The sequence below is a fragment of the Takifugu flavidus genome, chromosome 11 (genome assembly GCF_003711565.1).
Source record: "Takifugu flavidus isolate HTHZ2018 chromosome 11, ASM371156v2, whole genome shotgun sequence".
NCBI classification, from domain to species: domain Eukaryota; kingdom Metazoa; phylum Chordata; class Actinopteri; order Tetraodontiformes; family Tetraodontidae; genus Takifugu; species Takifugu flavidus.
In genome coordinates this window covers 5,679,896-5,697,616 of record NC_079530.1, presented here as the reverse complement: position 1 = coordinate 5,697,616, position 17,721 = coordinate 5,679,896, and the positions used below count along the sequence as shown (strand labels likewise).

The window sequence follows — 17,721 nt, the reverse complement described above, 5'->3', positions numbered from 1 at the left end:
GTTAAAGGGCATTTCAATGGAATTTATTATCATCCAAGGTTGCGGCAGCAGTGTCTTCTCTGATTGGGGTGCACTTATGCATGTTTCTGCTCTCTGAATGAGGTCAACAGTGATCTACAACAATAATATACTGTATTCTCTGCACATATCTCTCTCCTATTCACAGCTTCGTTTCCAGCGTATCTTCTCATCTATTTCACAGCACAACACTCAGCTGTATCACAAGCAACTATCTTTTCTATTGTAACACAAGACACAGTAGAAACATGTGACAAACAATGGCCATTAGTACAAGCCTGAGACCAACGTCTTCCTCACCAAAAGGAAACACTACACAGTGCAGAGAGTAAGTGAATGGACCAATTTGGCTCTCAACCATTTCTTTCTCTCTCTCTTTCTGTGTGTGTTCGATCTGTTCTTGCTATGATTTCACTTACAATTCTCTCTACGTGTTTGTTCAGTGAAACAAAGCAGTCGGTCAATGCTGTATTGTATTGTGTGCCCAAGTGTGTGAGTCTGTGTCCTTTACAGGCTCAGTAGTGTTATTGTTTGGTCTTATTGTGATCAGATGAGACAAAGAAGCAGCTAAATATGGAAAGTGCCAAACCGGTCAATGGGGAAGAAATGTGTATTTATATTTCCTGCTTTTGTGAAGCATCCCTATCGAGTTTTTCTCATCTGTGTAACAGTTTTGTGAATAAAGCAAAATCTGGGAGGACGGGTGGTGAGGGGAGCCGGGAAGATGAGGTGGAAAGAAAAGGAAAGACGCGTAGATACAAAAAGTGATCAGACAGGGAGACATGTGAAATTGGAGAAAAGACAAAAACCTGACAGGAGCTGATCAATAACCCACTCAAAGAGCTGTAGGGGCAAAGAAAAGTTACATAAATACTCCACACATCCCCCAAAAAGACAACAAAAAACTAATTATAGAGCCAAACTTCAACCACAAACATACGCACACAAACATTTTAAAAAACATTGGTTGTTCCTGTCCTAAAACACTCAGCGGTAATCCTAGGCTTAGCATTTGATGAAATCTCAAACTAAATTTGACAGGATGGCAATTACTGTGCTCTTACCATGGCATTGTGGGTAAGTCAGATTGGTAGATGCCATGTTGAGCACACTTGTGTTGGGTATTTGTCACTGTGGGTGCCAGATCTGCTGCTTTTGCCTGAAGATAATAGATGGCCATTCCTTTGTCACTCCAACCCAATCTTTGCTTTTCTTTGTCCAGAGATGCCAAATACTGAACCATGTGAAATTGCATGATTAAAAAAAAGTCTTTAAGAGAAAAAAAATGTGTTCAACTTATAGTAACATTTGGGATTTTGATAGATAGTAATAAGTGGCACCATGTTTCACAAATGACAAAAAAAGTATTGAAAGACTTTTTTTGTTGATATTTCTACAGAGGTGTTAAATGTATGTTTTTTATCGCAGTGAATTCTGTCAAACTCCACAACCAACCTTATTACACATGATATTATGGGTAAAACTGTTGCCCCGTGCTCAACATCATCACACATTTCTTTTATGTGTATTTGACTTAATTTCAAAAGCAATTAGCTCATTTTATAAAGAAAACAGCAAGAAAAGGAAAGTAAACAAATCAATCTAGAGAAATGCATATAAACGAAGGAGAGTCTGAGAAGTGGCAGAGAGATTTAGAGATACGGGAGAAAAAGAGAAGCGTGGACGACGATGAAAGGATACTGTGAATGGACTTCTCGTTCCCATCTGATAGCAGAACTTCGTTGGCGTCAGCACAAACTGCCACCTGAGAGACAGAGCGACAGAAGAGACGAGCGAAAAGAACAAAACCACAAACATCCTCAGATGAAGTAAAGATCAGGATGCACACCAACACGCACACACAAAATAATGACAAACATATCTATAAAGCTTCACTCTTGGCAGCCCAGCCCAGCCCACCCTCTCACACTATTGCTCCCTCTCCTCCCTGCCTCTCTCTATCTTCACCCCATTTTTATGTCTGCATTATTTTAATCATTCAATCAAATCAGTCAATACTTTTATCATTGTGGCTAGCGGTGGGGGCTGCTATCTTGCTATCACTCTGTTCAGTAATTGCATTGTGACAGGGGATGATGGCAAGCGCAGAGCCTTTTCATTTGACGCTGGGTGTTTATCGGGCTGAGCCATCACTCCGTTCGCCGCTGTCACTCTGCACTCAGCTCGCCGGGCCTGCCTGATGCCCTTCATATAACTTTGCAGACTGTGAGAGATGGAGAGAAAGAGAAGGGAGAATGGACAGACAGCTTTGTGCTGCGCTGTGTGAAGAAGATATAGATATAGAGGTGTGTGCTTTACTATAACCTCATCTTTTCACATTCCCTTTTCTCTTTTATATCAGTAAGTGTACGTCAGGCTGTCAATTTCTGTTGAGCGTGTGTGCCTGGGTGTGTGTCTGTGTGCATGTGTGTGTGTGTATGTGTGCAAATACCCATGGCTAAACAGTGCAAGTAGCTATTATGTTGGCATGCACAGAAATCCCATATGATTGATTCAATGTAATCTTGACTTGTGGCTCACGCAATATAATGTAGTGTATCAAGTATATGAATATTTCTGGGGAACAGAAAAGCGCACAACCATGCATGACTGGCGCACAGACACACATGTACTGCCCTGCAGGGTGTGTGAGGGGGTCACTGACTGCAGTGTGCCCTGCCATCTGCTCAGATGGGGAGAGAAAGCTCCAGGCAGAACCTGAGCATCAGGCTGAAAAATCAGCCGCCCAACGTTTCAGCCCACGAGCAACAACCAGCCACCATCAACACCAACGGACTCGTACAGGCAGCCTGCATTAAAGCTTCATGTACTGTATGTCGGAACGCAAATAAGTCATACTTTTCAAGCTAAGATTCTTATTTTATCATGAGAAAATATCCTGTAACTTCAATAACAAAATTAGAACTGTCAATAGGCTGAAACTCACAGTTTTTATGATGAATTAGATGTTAATTGTGTAGATTTAGGACACTTGGGTATCCCACAATGCACTTCACCTCTTTGGCTGTTACAATGATCAAAAATTGCTCTCTATCCTTGCAGTAGTAGTAGGAGCAGTTTTTAAAGTGGTGGGGACACAGGTGAGAGACATTAAAGTATCAGGGTTAGGTGAAGGAGTAGGAGGAAGAAGAGGAGGAGGAGGAGGGATGCCAGGAGAGAAAGTCACACTAACACTGATGGGCCAAAGTCAGACAGAATAACTGACCCTGACCAGCTACATTATTCTCTTTCTGGCATCTCAGAAAAGGCTTGTGGGGGTTCTTGTGATAGGCGAAGTTAAAGCAGTATTAAACCGGGATAAACTGTAAAATAAACTCCCCTTCTTACAGTAAGATAAGCTAAGCTAGAATAACAAGTAAGACAAATGTGCAGGCAGAATTGACTGTAAAAGGTGAGAACTGAACGAGAGGTTTAAACAGGCACATGGTGGTGATTAGAAGCATCCATTTACTACACAACGACAAGAGATCACAAGTCTTGATGATGTGCTGAAAGAGGCAGAAAGAGTTTTGCTGTAAAAGAAATCAACTGACAGATTCTGAAATGCTGCATGACTTTAAAGCTTAAAATGTTAAACAGCAGGGGGCATGTACAAGAAAACTTTCATATACCTCTCAGCAGTGGGGGAGAAAATTCACATTAGAGTGGCAGAGAAAATAACAAATTAAAGGAGGTGATGGAATATCAATGGACAGCAGAGGGCAGAGAGGACATTCAGAAAAAGGGATAAATAATGACAACAAAATGGTAATAACTAGATTTGGTGTGAGGACTTTACCTGAGGACAAATCACATTATACTGGCTGCTCGGAGATAAATCTAGACTCTCTCTCTCTCTCTAACTCTCTGGTGTCAAGCACATCGATTGAACACTGATGCCTGCAATGTGGAGGGCTTCTTAAGATCTTGGTTAATAAATCCTATAGCTGACAGAGCACAGTATATTTGTGCATGTGTGTGTGTGTGTGTGCGTGTGTTCATGTGATGAACAAAATATACACATTCAATCAATTTCCAACAATATTAATATTTGCGCAGAATATAAATCTAGATCAAGCTTAAATATTATGGGCTATTTTTTCAAAATAAATGAATCTGAATTTTTACACATTTTATTGTTTTAGCTTTTTAATCATACAGGAACAGACCTTCAAATTAAAAAGCCTGTGTGTGTGTGTGTGTGTGTGTGTGTGTGTGTGTGTGTGTGGTGTGTGTGTGTGTGGTGTGTGTGTGTGTGTGTGTGTTGTGTGTGTGTGTGTGTGTGTGTGTGTGTGTGTGTGTGTGTGTGTGTGTGTGTGTGTGTCTTACCATAAGGCCAGCAAGACAAGTCATGCCTCCTCCTAACTCACACACTGCACCTCTGAAACACAGGTATGGGGACAAGTAGTGAGATTCACACTCACTCACAATCATACTCACACACTCGCACACACAGTGGATGAGCATACAGTTCGCACTCACAGGCGTGTGCTGTAATACAGACACACAGCAGGGTAAGAAATATCAATTCAACCATCAACCTGAAAGCTGAATACTGAACATTGAGAAGCACAAGCTCAATCAGCAGGAATCTAAGAAAAACCAAAAACACACATTCACAGAATCCCGTAGCTCCTATGCTCATTCAACTCTTCCCTCTATCCTCTCACTCCTTTCATCTCGCCTTCCCTCCATCTCTCCACTTGTCCTCTTTCATCCCCCCTGCGTCCGTCCCTCTCCCGCTGACCTTCACTGGGCCGCTCTGATCAATACCCCTCTCTTCCTCGCCTCCCGTCTCTTGAATGTTAAAACAGGAAATCAAAGGGTGACGTTCCACATTGAGTGGAAATCAAAGGTGCCTGGGTGCTTTCAGGCCTGCGCTGCCCGCGGGCCAGGCCGATGCTCAGCACACGAGAGCAGCGGAAAGAGCAGCTCACAACACAACAGCATGGAAAGACACGCGTGTCGGGCATTTACTGCTGAGCAGATTTACATCAGTGATCAGTGCTGCTGGGAGACTTTTGACCGCTATTATGGTTAAATAAGGAGCAATGTATTCATTCATTTTCATGAATGTAACCTCATACAGTGTGATGATCATCTGTCTCAGCATGGAGTCAAAACCTTTTTAGCAGGTGCAGAGATCCAGACAGGACACCATTGGGAACATTTGTTAGGCATGCAAGGAATTGTCAATCATTTCAATTCATGCTTTTAGATAACACCTATAACGATGGATCGAGAGATCAAATGTGTTTGTGGTTCTTCTGCGTCTGTACTGCCACGTGACGCTTTCAGGTGCAAAGCCCTTGCAGGATTTTTTGCCATTTTCAGTAAAATTTAAAAAGCATTTTCAAAGTAAAGCTCTGTGTAGACTTTCTTTAATGTTGCCCCGATGACTGCCATTACACTTTGTGTCATAAAGCAATTTCCTGTCATGCAGCAGGTTTCATTTCCAGCAGGACTCACAAAAAAGTCATTACGTTGCTGCCAAACATAGTTCTGAATGTGTCATTTGCTTCAAAAGAAAGAAATGGTTTAAACAGTAAAATGTAACTGATGAAAGAAAAACAAACACTTAAACATTATTAGAACAACAAAGATGAAATTTCTGTGATGAGAGAGAGAAAAGAGAGAAAAACTCACTTGAATATGTGTCTGTTCTGGAGACAGTAATGAGCCATCACCTCTTCAGATGGCCACACACCTAAAACAGAGAAAAAGAGAGGCAATAAAAGAGAAAATGAGATTCAGAGAGAGAGAGAAGTTACCCAACTGATGTTTATTCATTTAAGTAAAATGTGCAGCCATTCTACATTCTGCCAAACTGTTGTGATTTCAGTTTCCCAACATGAAAAGACCTTGAATTGGCACAAACATCTCACACACAACAAATAAACCCACCACAGTGCTCAGTCAAACATAATTAGATGCATTGTATTTTGCAGCCTGTTTGCTTCTCTTGTGGGTCCCACCTTGCCTGTGATCCAAGACGTCTGTCTGTCTGTCTGCCTGCCTGCCTGTCTGTCCGCCTGTCTGTCTGTCTGTCTGTCTGTCTGTCTGTCTGTCTGTCCACCTGTCTGTCCTAAATCCCTGCAACGCATGGTATTGTGTATGCATATGTGGGAGAGACTGTGCGTGTAAGAGAGAGAAAGGGGGTCCAGTGGATGATAATCACAGCGTGCAGGCCTGCCTGCCTTATCACCTACCGTCAGCCCTTCTCCTTCTGTTGTGCATGTAACACACACTATGACACACAGTTACACGCTTGTTGCTATTTTCCCTGTCACCCTCCACCTACACACACGCACATGTGCTGGCATTAGAAAAAGTCAACATAAATTTAAATAAAACTTGAGCTTTTTTTCTTTTTTTTAACAGGGAGGCTCAACTTGGCTCAGACTGTGTGTGTGTGTGTGTGTGTCTGTGTGTGTGTGTGTGTGTCTGTGTGTGTGTGTGTTTATATGAAGGAATTATTGAGGAAGAAGGCCGGGGGAGATATTGTAGAGAACAACTTTGGAGAAAAACGAGCATTGGAGGAAGAGCGAGATAGAAAATGAGTGAGGTAATAAGGGAAAAGGGAGGAGGAAGGCAGAGCAGGTTGGGGGAGGAGAAAGAAAAGGTGGTAGTCGATATAATAAGCAGCTTACAGGCGGTTTCTCTTCACCTCATGGGGCAGACATCACTGCTCTCTCACTCTCCCTCTGTATATCTCTCTTCCTCGCACTCTCTCTTTCCCTTCACACCAGTCCACTGAGATTAGCTCAAGCAAGGAGGATTTAATAATACCTATTGATAAAGTGTCCAAATATTCCTATCCCACATTAGGAAAAATGTCTAGGCTTGACAAAACACACACACACACACACACACACACACCACACACACACACACACACACACACACACACACACACACACAGACATCCAGTGAAGAAATATTGTGTGTCTGGAAATAATCAATAACTGTGGCTAAATTGGGACGTTTCAACTGTCTCCTTCAACCTGTGTCAAAAAAGTCTCTGGAACACTTCATTTGATCAACTATCAGCTGCATGAAAATGTGCGCTCTCTGAATTCTCTAAATCCAAATAATGAATTATATAAAATGCACAAGAATTTAGAGCACGAGTATGTAAAAAATGGCTGAAAATACATGAAAAATCGACTTTTGTTATATTTTAATGATGCGGTTCAGCTTCGCTCTTCATGTGGTGGCAGAAATAATAGTGCCAAAGGGTTACAACACACTTTACACACTTTTCCATTTAATTTCCATGCAGTCTTCTGCTGAGCGCATGGACTTTTAACCCAGAGCCTGAAAAACTTCAATTCGTGCAATTACGGCCAAGAAGAGAATGCAAGTCTGAGTATGCACGTTAAGTCCAGTCCAGATCACACAGGTTCCACCTCACACCACTGACCTGCTGGAGGAATGAACCGTAGAGGGTAGTAATGCAACAGCAAGACATGGTGGAAGCTACAACCCTGCTTGTCTTTAAGTCTGGAAGGATTTCTGTACTGGTTAAACTGGAATACAAGGAATCTCATATTTCTCATTTCCTCACAGGAGCAACTGCTGCCAGTGCCAACAGATTAAGGTGAACTTTCACTAATACAAAGTGCTTGTGTGTGTGTGTGTGTGTGTGTGTGTGTGTGTGTGTGTGAACACACACGTTTGAGAGTGAGACAGAAAGCATGAAGCAATAAGGCTTTGTAAAGCATATGTGAATCTGACGCTTAATCCCAAACACCAATAACATTAATAGCCCAAGGTGCTTAAAAACCCATGTGTGTCTGTCAGTGTGTCAGTCTGTCTGTAAATGTGCGTGCATGTGTGATAAGCATGCGGCGTCTGTTGTTGTGTGTGTGCCTCACAGGCTGAGGTGCACTGTAGGAAATGAAGGGATCAGGAGTAGAGAGCAGATTAATCTTCCTGAGGATAATGAAATTATTTCTCACCTTCAATTACTAGATGAGGAGAGGAAATGATGTGTGTGTGTGTGTGTGTGTGTGTGTGTGTGTGTGTGCGTGTGTGTGCGTGCGCGTGTGTGTGTGTGTGTGTGATGCCAGTCACTAACCATGTCAATGGTGTTACTTTATAAACCATACGTGCAGCTCAGAGGTAAATGCAAATACTCTTTTAAGCAGCCTGCAGACTGTTACTGTTTAATTACTGTTTAATAACAACACTGCACAGAAGGTTGAGATCAGGACAGCAAACTCTACAAAACAATAACGCGTTCAAGAGTGTATATGTCCTCACTGTCCGCCTGATGAATGAATGATGTTTAATTTACTTTTCTGTTATTTCTCTGACAACAGAGTGAAATCAGGCGGTTTATGGACAGTTCCAGTTTATGGAGAGTTCACATCTGTTTATTAGGTATTTTTATTTTTACAAGTAAGTGTAAATACTACAGTATTACTCCATGTTTGTCTACATTTTAAAATATATTTGAGGTATATCAGTATTTGCTTTTTTTTTTTAAAAGTTGAATTGTCCGGAAAAGTCATTTGCAGCATCCCATGAACTAAATCCAGTATCCTAACCTTTCACCCTCCCACATCCTGATGACCGGGCATTTGACCTGGAAACTCTAGGATCTGTGGCAGGAGTAATCAAGCCTCAGTAACAATCTGAGGAATCCCAAGTCACTCACAGGCCAATGGGTCAGACACAGAGACAGAATTAGCTCAAGGGCTATTACAAATATCTAAAGGGGATCCTGGTGCTATTTGAGGTATTACCACCTAAAATAGCCCAGTAGCTAAGCCATGCTAAGCGAACACTCTGTGGATGTGACACAGTAATTTAGGATTTAAGTAAGCCTCTGCTCAAAAAGTGATTTCTGCTTTGTGCATAGTTTAAAAAGCTTATAGCCAAGTGATTGTAAAGGCCAGACATATATTAAAGAAATATGCTGGCTAAACCCAGGTATTAAGCAGTTATTTGCACACCGGTTGACTTGTGTGGAGAATGCAGCTAAAATGTTTTGCATTCAAGGCATGTCCAAACCCAGTCCTCGAGGGCCACATCCAGCCGGGTTTTCTGTCCTACCAGGCTGAGAATGCATTGGGTGGGATAGAAAACCCGGCTGGATGTGGCCCTCGAGGACTGGGTTTGGACATGCCCCCTCAGGAATGCTGTTAGCAGTGTTGGCTAATACCAGCAGCTATGTAAACAATGTGTGATAGTATAGTAGAGGATTGCACAAAAGTGTGGATATAAAAATGCAATGACAATAGAATCAGAAAGAAGAGCTAATAAAGTAACGTTTGGGTTACTCACAGGTCATATCCATACACACACACAAAAAAAATAAATACAAAAGAAGTGTCAAGGTGGGGTTAAGTGTGCAAAGCTGCATCCTTGAACAGACACAGACCCCTCTCAGTAGTACATACTGATACTATGAAACACAATTGTGTTACGCACACACAGGCACAGGTTCTTTTCCTCCCCTCAGGCCCAGTGTGTCTTCAGGCTCCGCGCTTCACTGGCAGTGATCCGCCTCCACATTAAGTGAGGCCTCAGATAATTCCTAAGCCTCCTCCATGGCCGATCCAATAAGGGATAAGGCTTTCGGCTGGCCATGATCAACTGACAATCTGTCCTCTCACACGGCTACTTTAGTGGAGGCCGGGATTACCTGAGCCAACCGAGATGGGGTACATGCAGTTCACAAGACCACAGGGCTGGTGTGTGTGTGTGTGTGTGTGTGTGTGTGTGTTTGTGCAGATGAAAAAAAAACAGCTGTCAGAAATAAATCATATGTAGACCTGCTCTCTAAGTATCATTGGAAGACATTTCCTTCCGCTGAGATCCTAACAAAGGAGGTGAACGCATGCGTAGGGGGTTCAGTGCAGGGCCTGAATTGAGCTCGATCAATTTCTACTACATGTGGGTCAAGAAGACGTGCAGGTAATCCAATTTCCTATTCATCATATAATGTATAAATAACTTGAATGTTGAGCATGTTACTCAACATTCTTCCTGTCCCACTGGTCAGGACAGGATCATTTAGGAATATAAAAGTAGATTCAGACTGAGGAAAATCCGAATGGAGAAAATGTCGCACTTGATTGTGTTCCTGCTTTGCTGACGGAACGCTGCAACACAAGTTATCACTGTGTTGTTGCTGCATTTCCTCAGCAGCAAAGGTGTCGTTGGGATGGTGGATGCCTGGAGTGTTGTATCGCATCGTGGGTGATGGATGTGTATCGCTAATGAAATCCATAAATACAAATAAATATTATCTCTGCATGAGTGACTCCAAGGGTCTGGAAAGTGTTCACCTCCCCACCACTGCTCAGACATTAAAGGGAAGACTTGAATATCAAAAAATCCCTCTGTAATTCCTTAAATACATAATTATGTACCAGTGAAGCCCACACCATTAATCCACTGGATTCCAGATTCTGAATTTTAATCAGACTAAATCAAAAAAATGAGATGACAGGCTGGTCAGATTTTGATCATAATCTGGTTCAGTATGTTCCACATTGCTGCCTGTGAACGTACAGTAGGTGATACGATGTGCACATATGTGATATGATGATGTTCTCGGGGATATACAGAGTACCAGTGGCCAATCAGACAGCATGGTGAGCTGCAACAGGTCCCATTCTTCCCATTTCTAAAGAGTGACCTGCTGAAGGTCATTTTGCGAGAGTCCTGCAGTGCTGCTGGTCCTCCTGTGGCTTCCTCCACTACCCCTGTGTCCAGGCCCGTCTCATGGTTTCTCCTCCCAACAGGAGCAGGAGAGAGGCACGGTCGGTGGCCACCACCAGTAAAACCACTCCTTAATAGAGGCTGTCTTGCTAACTGCCTGTCTTTTCCAGCTGTTATCTGTCTTCATTTGCAACAGCAGCAGGTGGAATTGATTGACAGTCATTATTGCTGCTCACCTGGACAGGCTGACATCCTGGAATCGGGATTCCGTGTGACCACTACACTGGGATTACTGCGAGTTCGCCTGGTTGTGAGCAGTCTTTACATATTTTGTTTTTCCTTTTCTTGAGAGGGCTTTAATATCACCAACTACACACATAACCTCCTTTTTTAGATTTCTGACTCATTTACTAAATATTTCATCGCAGTTTTATCAGCATGAACCCAGTGTTGTCCATGCAGTACTGTGCCAGAAGGAATGAAAGGAACTGTACATTGGTGAAACTAAACAGCTCCTCCATAAACGAATGGCCCAACACAGACGTGCCACCTCTTCAGGACTCAGCAGCACACCAACACCTAAAGGAAAGCGGGCACTCCTTTGAGGTCAGTCAAGTACGGGTCCAGGCCAGAGAAGATCGCTGGTTTGAGAGGGGTGTCAAGGAAGCCATCCATGTTAAGTTGGAAAAATCATCCTTAAACAGCAGTGGTGGGCTAAGGCACTTCCCATCACCCACATATATTGCACTCCTCTACTCTTTCCGCCAACAATCCAGAAGTTCACACCATTTCATGGGATCTGGTGACACCACCATGTGACCCAGCAGACAAAGGGGAAGCACCCAAACTGGATGATTGAGAATCTTAACAAACAGCGTGAACCAATATTCTTTTGGCATTTTTTTAGTCTTAAAAAACTACAGTACATGTACTTATATTTTATTTATATCATCTCCTGATCAACCCAGTGAGGTCAGACTATAGCTGGACCTATAAATAGCACAGCAATCACAATTACGAAACGATCACTCTGCCTATGGCTGCTTTTGTAAATACGCATTCTGTGAATAGGAGGCTCAGATAGCCTATTCACCTTTCACCAGAGAAGCCAAGGCAATGTGTGTGATAAGCATCGACATTCTCGCCAACAGAGTCTGCCTCCAGACACTCCTGATCCTCTTTTCCATTGGAATAGACTCATTTTAACACAGACATACGCATGCAAACTCACACACACTTGGAGAATTGTGCAGGGGCTCGATAAGCATGGTCCTTCCTTCTCTCTCTCTGAGTAAACAGCATTTTGGATTAGGCAGAGTATAATGAGAGCAGGGGGCTATCTGCCCACCACGCCTGCATTGTGGGACCTCCGTTTCTCTCTGAGGGGCCCAGGACCAATCTTTACTCTGCTATTTATCCCCCTCCTCTGATAGCTTACTTATCTGCTTCAGAATGCCAGGACTAACTCCCTATCTAACTGCTGCCATGACTGTCTGCCTGACAGTCAGCAAAAACACTGAGACAAACGCACGACTGTGACACATTTACCTCCAACGCTCAGTCATGCTACCTGCTACATGAAAAACTGTCTCATCCGTACGGGATGCTGGAGGGATGTAATAAAAGAATAGAATAAGCGCGGCTTTCTTTATAGCAAGTCACCTCTTCCAGCACATAGAATCGATCGATCAACATAAACGTTCAATATCTGTCCTTTCATCAAAGGAGGGATGGAAACATGGACATGTAGGGATGCCCCATCACCAGTACCAGCAAGACAGGTTTAAAGATTAGGATTATTCTTCAATTTAAGGTCAATTCTTCACCCTTTATCAACTAATTTGCCACTTTTCATTGAGAATAAATAGAAATACAGAGCCAAGGGTTACATATGGGGTTAGGAAAATTGGAAAAACTTAGAAAGCAGGAAGTTTAACTGATCCTTCCAGAGAGGGTTGAGAACAATCTGGTGCCATTAGTAAAACTTAGCTGGTGTGTCGTAACCAATTCACCGACATAAAAACAGAGGAGACTTGTGTATTTGAATTATTATTTACACACAAACACAATCAACCCTCATTTTATAAGCAATTATCATCCTACCTATGGGATTATAGGCCTGGGGTGAAGATGAGGAGTGAGTTGGTACGACAGTGGAAGATAACAAAGGTGAAGTTTGCAGTAGATGCATCAGCACTGATGTGTAGAGTTTATCTGAAAGATTAGAGCCTTGCAGAGCTTCAGTTGATTAGCATACAGAAAGAAGCACACACACACACACACACACACACGCACACACGCACACACGCACACGCACACGCACACACACATTAGATTGTCCCAGATTGCACCTGAGGAAAAAAGCCAAGGATGTAAAATTACAGGCTGTCACCTGTTCCAGGCTGTCTAGTTTCTTCAATGTTCTTAAACAGCAAAGATGGAAGAAAGATGAGGAAGATGAATTCATGACTGTAGAAACAAACTCCTAAATTCTGACCTTTGACCCATCAATAAGAAACTGACTCTTTCTGCCTCAACCTGCTGCTGGAATTTCCTTGAATTTCCTTGAATGCAAATTGAAATAAAATCATTTACAAAAAGCTGAATGGAGACCATAATCTCAGTATCTCAAAATACGTGTGATTCTCGATGTACAAACACAAATATTTATATCAAATCTTATATCAAAAACACTATGCTGTTCAACAATCCTTCCACCAAAGTGAGTGAGCAGAAATGTGTACAGATTTGGGTGAAACCACGTCTGAGCCACTGTCTGCACACCCAGTATCGGACTGAGCGGAATGATTGTGAGCAACACCACAAAGACTTCAAAATTCAAAGACAGGGGCTACTGATGGAGGGAGAAAGGGATATTCAGGGGGAGTGACAGAAATCCCATCTACACCACAGAGCATCCAGGAGTCACTGATGCTTTAAACATGAGACACAGACTTTCTATCTTGCTGAAGAGGTGGAGAGGACGGCTGAGGAAGGAGAAGAACTAATACGGAGTAACGGGTGAAGTGGGAAAAGGGAAAGATGGATGGACATAAATGACTATGTTGCAGAGATAGAGTCAAATAGACTGCAGAATAAGCTTTAAATTGACTGTTAAAGTTTCAACCTATGGCAGCGTCCAAGAAACATCCAGCTGCATCTGTCACAGAGAATCACTACAACTTTCAAAGACTAACAAGATCAACTTTTTCTTTGAATTATGTGAAGCTAACTAGCTATTACGAATTAAAGCTGGTTACTATGTGTTTAACATAACTGATAAGCAAATTCATTTTGCACCTATTGATCTGGGATGATACCAACTGACCTTTTTGCTTCATGATTTAAAGCAACGAATCCTGAATTCTTTAAATTCCAGTTGAATATTTCAGTTCAACACAGGAGCTGGAAACCTTTGATTTTATAGTTTTTTCAGCTGAATGACCCCTCTGGTCTCTAAAATAGGTCCAAGTCTAAGAATTCAGGACAGAGAAAAAATCTGATATTTGGTGAGGATGACGAGTCAAAGTAGGATACAAAGAATTTCTTGAGTGTCAACAAAGAGCATGACAGCAGGCGGAACACATCTCATGGGAAGATGACAGCAGGATAATAAGAAGGTTAATGGGATGATCGGGTCGAGTCCAGAGATGATTTTAGCTGGTGGGGTTGACTCGGCCTGCAAGGAAGAGTGGTGGCAGGGTGATAATTTTTGGAGGTGCAGATGAGGAAGGTGACCCCCAAGGCGTTGAATTCCTTAGTCTCTCTCTGCTGAAATTAACTGCATTGAGTCAAACTCACCATGAGAGGCCAACTCAAGAGACAGCATCAACACACGTGTGTGTGTGTGTGGGGGGGGGGGCGGGGGTCTGCATGAAGACTCCCCGTGTGCAGGCGTTTTATTGGAGAGGCAGATTAGCAGGGCAGATATCCTGGGGCACCCTGGCAGAGGCCAGAGCTTTATCTAAGCTGAAATGATTTTAGCACTTCGTTTTGAAGCACCAACCCAGGAGCAATGTCAACCTATCCTCCTCCTTCCTTTCCTCTCCCCCTTCAGTCCTTCTTTCTCACTTTGTCATTTTTTTCTCTCCTGTGCAAGCCACCAACGGGTTTGCATCATTTTATCCTCACCCACCTTTAGTAGCTACCAGGCTCTAACACTGACATAATAGATTCAAATTGAGATAATGGGGATTTGTTTCCAGATATTTACCTCTATCTATTCTATCTATTTGGAGAGTCCTGGCATTTAGAGACTCCCGTCGAAAACTTAATTTTACAGATTAGTTTACTGCAGGACTTGGGTTTCCTATATTTTTCCTGGGATTCTCCGGTAGAGGAAACAAATCTTCAGGGCTATAATGACACACACCAGGCAGCGAGAGTACAACTTGAACTTGTCTATTATAAATCTTGAGCAAAGCAGTTCGGTTTGATTTATATTGCATGTCGCAATTGAAAAATATGAATGAAAGCAGTGAGACTAAAAAAAACAACCAACACAAATAAATATTATAACAAATGAATGTGGTAGAAATGAATAAAAGTAAACAGACCTCCAGGTTTCTGGGAGTTTGTTCCACAAATGTGGTTATATGGCTAAAGTCAACCTCTCCATATATAGGGTGAATTAACAGTTCAGTCAGGCCATTCAGAGCTTTACAAACCAGGCAGCCAGTGTAAGAGCCTCAGAACAAGACTGATGCCTTCCATCAGTAACACTGTTGCTACCATCTTCTCCTCAACCTCACCAGCATCACTGTAACCATCGCTGATCATCCACTTTCCATTTCTCTCCCTCACTCACAGGCCAATTAAGTGGTATTATGTGGAAAGACTTCTGGCCGAGTGTAAGTGCATTACAGGTAATATACCCTAGGAGTGTGTTAGAGAGAAAGGAAACAGGGAATGGAGGAGTGAGGAGATTTTGTAGGTGTGCCGGTAGGAGGGAGACAGATAGAAAAGGAGACTTAAGTGAATTGTCAACTCAAAAGCTCTAATCACAGTGAAAGCTATGGACAAAGAGCACCCACCGACACTAACGGAAGACACCCTGGGTGCAACGAAAGGCCATTTAGCCCCATCTGACATCCTCTCTATGGGCTTTCTTGTCTTTCTCCAGGCTGGTGGGTATCTAAAAATGCCCGAGAGACTGGAAAAGAGGGAGGGGAAGAATGGAAAAGAGGAAGATAGACGTAGACATCAGATAACGGCAGGCAGCCAGGTCGGTTAATCACTGAGTAAAAGGTTGAAAAATGACAAAGCTAGTATGATCCTTCAGCAGCTGTAAATCCCCAGCAGAACACATATTGGTCCCTATTCTGATTCCCAGCAGCTCTGCAGGACTCCCACTTCTCAAAAAGCCCAAGGAGCCAGGTAGCCACGATGGCTCTATTCAACCGTTCTGCTAATGCTACAACGTTAGGGGGTTGTTTCTGAATTTCCCTCATGTCTCTTTATAAATGCTTCATCAGGCTGGAGGCAACGGGAAGCCCTGAAGTCCAGCTGACGATGAAGAACTCAGACCCAGACTGAAACACAATAGTCATGGCCCCTTAGTCAACTACTTGTACACCAAAGCACACTTTTCTGCTCTGTTCATGTAACAGCATTATTAAATTGATCTAATTATGCAAGATAGTTCCACAGCACGGGTGTAAACCAACCCTCAACTAATGTGTTTCAGTCCAGGGCAACTGGACTTCTGGGTTGAGGCATTCAGCTACTGTGATTTGATGATTGACACCAACATCGCCACACTTTAGAATACTCTGTCATTCAAAATAAATCGGCATGCTACATACGTTGACACGGCACATAGTAAACCAGATTCTATGGCATTTAAACCTCAAAAATAAGATTAAATTTAAAAGATCGTCGCAGCTCTGCAACAACCCCGACACCAGTCAGCAGGCAGCTTTCGACTCCACAACACAGGTCCGATTCCACAATTTATAGAAAAGTGAGAGAAAGTAAGTCTGGCTGTTGATAATTTAACCTGTAAGCAGGCAACAAACATCCGCACTCAAAAGCTCTCAAAGCCACAATCTGAGGACTAAAGAAATACAAACACGCGGCCTTGAATAAAAAAGTAATATAAGATAGGGAAAAAATGCATTGCTGCTGCCGCATATCAGACGAACCAGAGCAACGCTGAGATTAAGTATAATACTGCTGAAAGAGAGAAATGTGAAAGAAAAGATATCATTCACTCATTTTTACAGAGGTAGCGGTGATTCAATGAAACTGTGTGCGCGCGTGTGTTTGCGTGCGTGGTAGAAGACAGTTTCTGTGACTGTTGCTCCAGTGTCAGGATAAATCAGTGTGGTTTTCATCAAGAGGGTGACCGACCTTCCCCGAAATGAAGGGTAACACTAAAGCCTGATTTAAAACTTTCTTTTATCAAAAATGCATTAACGCCGTGCTCAGACAATCAAACATGTTGCTCCGATGACATTCCCATTCAGATCTGTAAGAAGCTTCCATTGGGCTGTGTTCAGTTAAGCTGGGACAAAGATACAGTTACAGCCTGGAAATCCAAACTGCTTTGATAATTTCATGAACACAAATTGGGTGATCAATGCTGGAGCCGAACTTGACCCTTTTTAAAGATAGTTGGGGTCTGCTATTATGATCAAATAAATGGCAATGCACCTGAAAAGATGAGGTGGGGTAGAAAATGAAAAGAAGAGAGTGAAGGGATGTAAAGAAGGATTTAAAATAATTATATCTCATCAACAATGAATATTGCGGGTGTGCAAACACACAAAGAAAGAGTGTTCAAATCCACTCACAGGAAGCTATTAAGTCATCAGACAGCGCGGCGATGCTGATGGCGGAATTGGTGTGTGTGTATACATGTTTTATTGGTGGCAGCATATTGAAGCTACGTGGTGGGCCAGGGAATGCAGCAACACAGACTGAAAGCTGGAGAGAGAAGAGAGAGAACAAAAGAAACAAAGAAATGCTGGGAGGTTATTTTTGTTGCAGAAGAAAACAGCTAAACCTCGTTCAACATGTCAGTTCAAA

At 42.6% G+C, this 17,721-nt stretch overlaps 1 protein-coding gene across 5 annotated transcripts in view; it reads right to left on the bottom strand.

The window, feature by feature from the left end:
* Window positions 1-17,721, bottom strand: part of camkmt (calmodulin-lysine N-methyltransferase) — a 61,216-nt gene that overhangs the window by 14,372 nt on the left and 29,123 nt on the right. For all 5 annotated transcript variants that reach the window (XM_057047579.1, XM_057047580.1, XM_057047582.1 and 2 more), the window contains exons 4-6: window positions 5,665-5,725; window positions 4,348-4,399; window positions 1,720-1,783 (exon numbers count right to left, since the gene is read on the bottom strand). In XM_057047579.1, coding sequence (XP_056903559.1) covers window positions 1,720-1,783; window positions 4,348-4,399; window positions 5,665-5,725 — 177 coding nt within the window. The remainder of the gene's footprint in view (window positions 1-1,719; window positions 1,784-4,347; window positions 4,400-5,664; window positions 5,726-17,721) is intronic.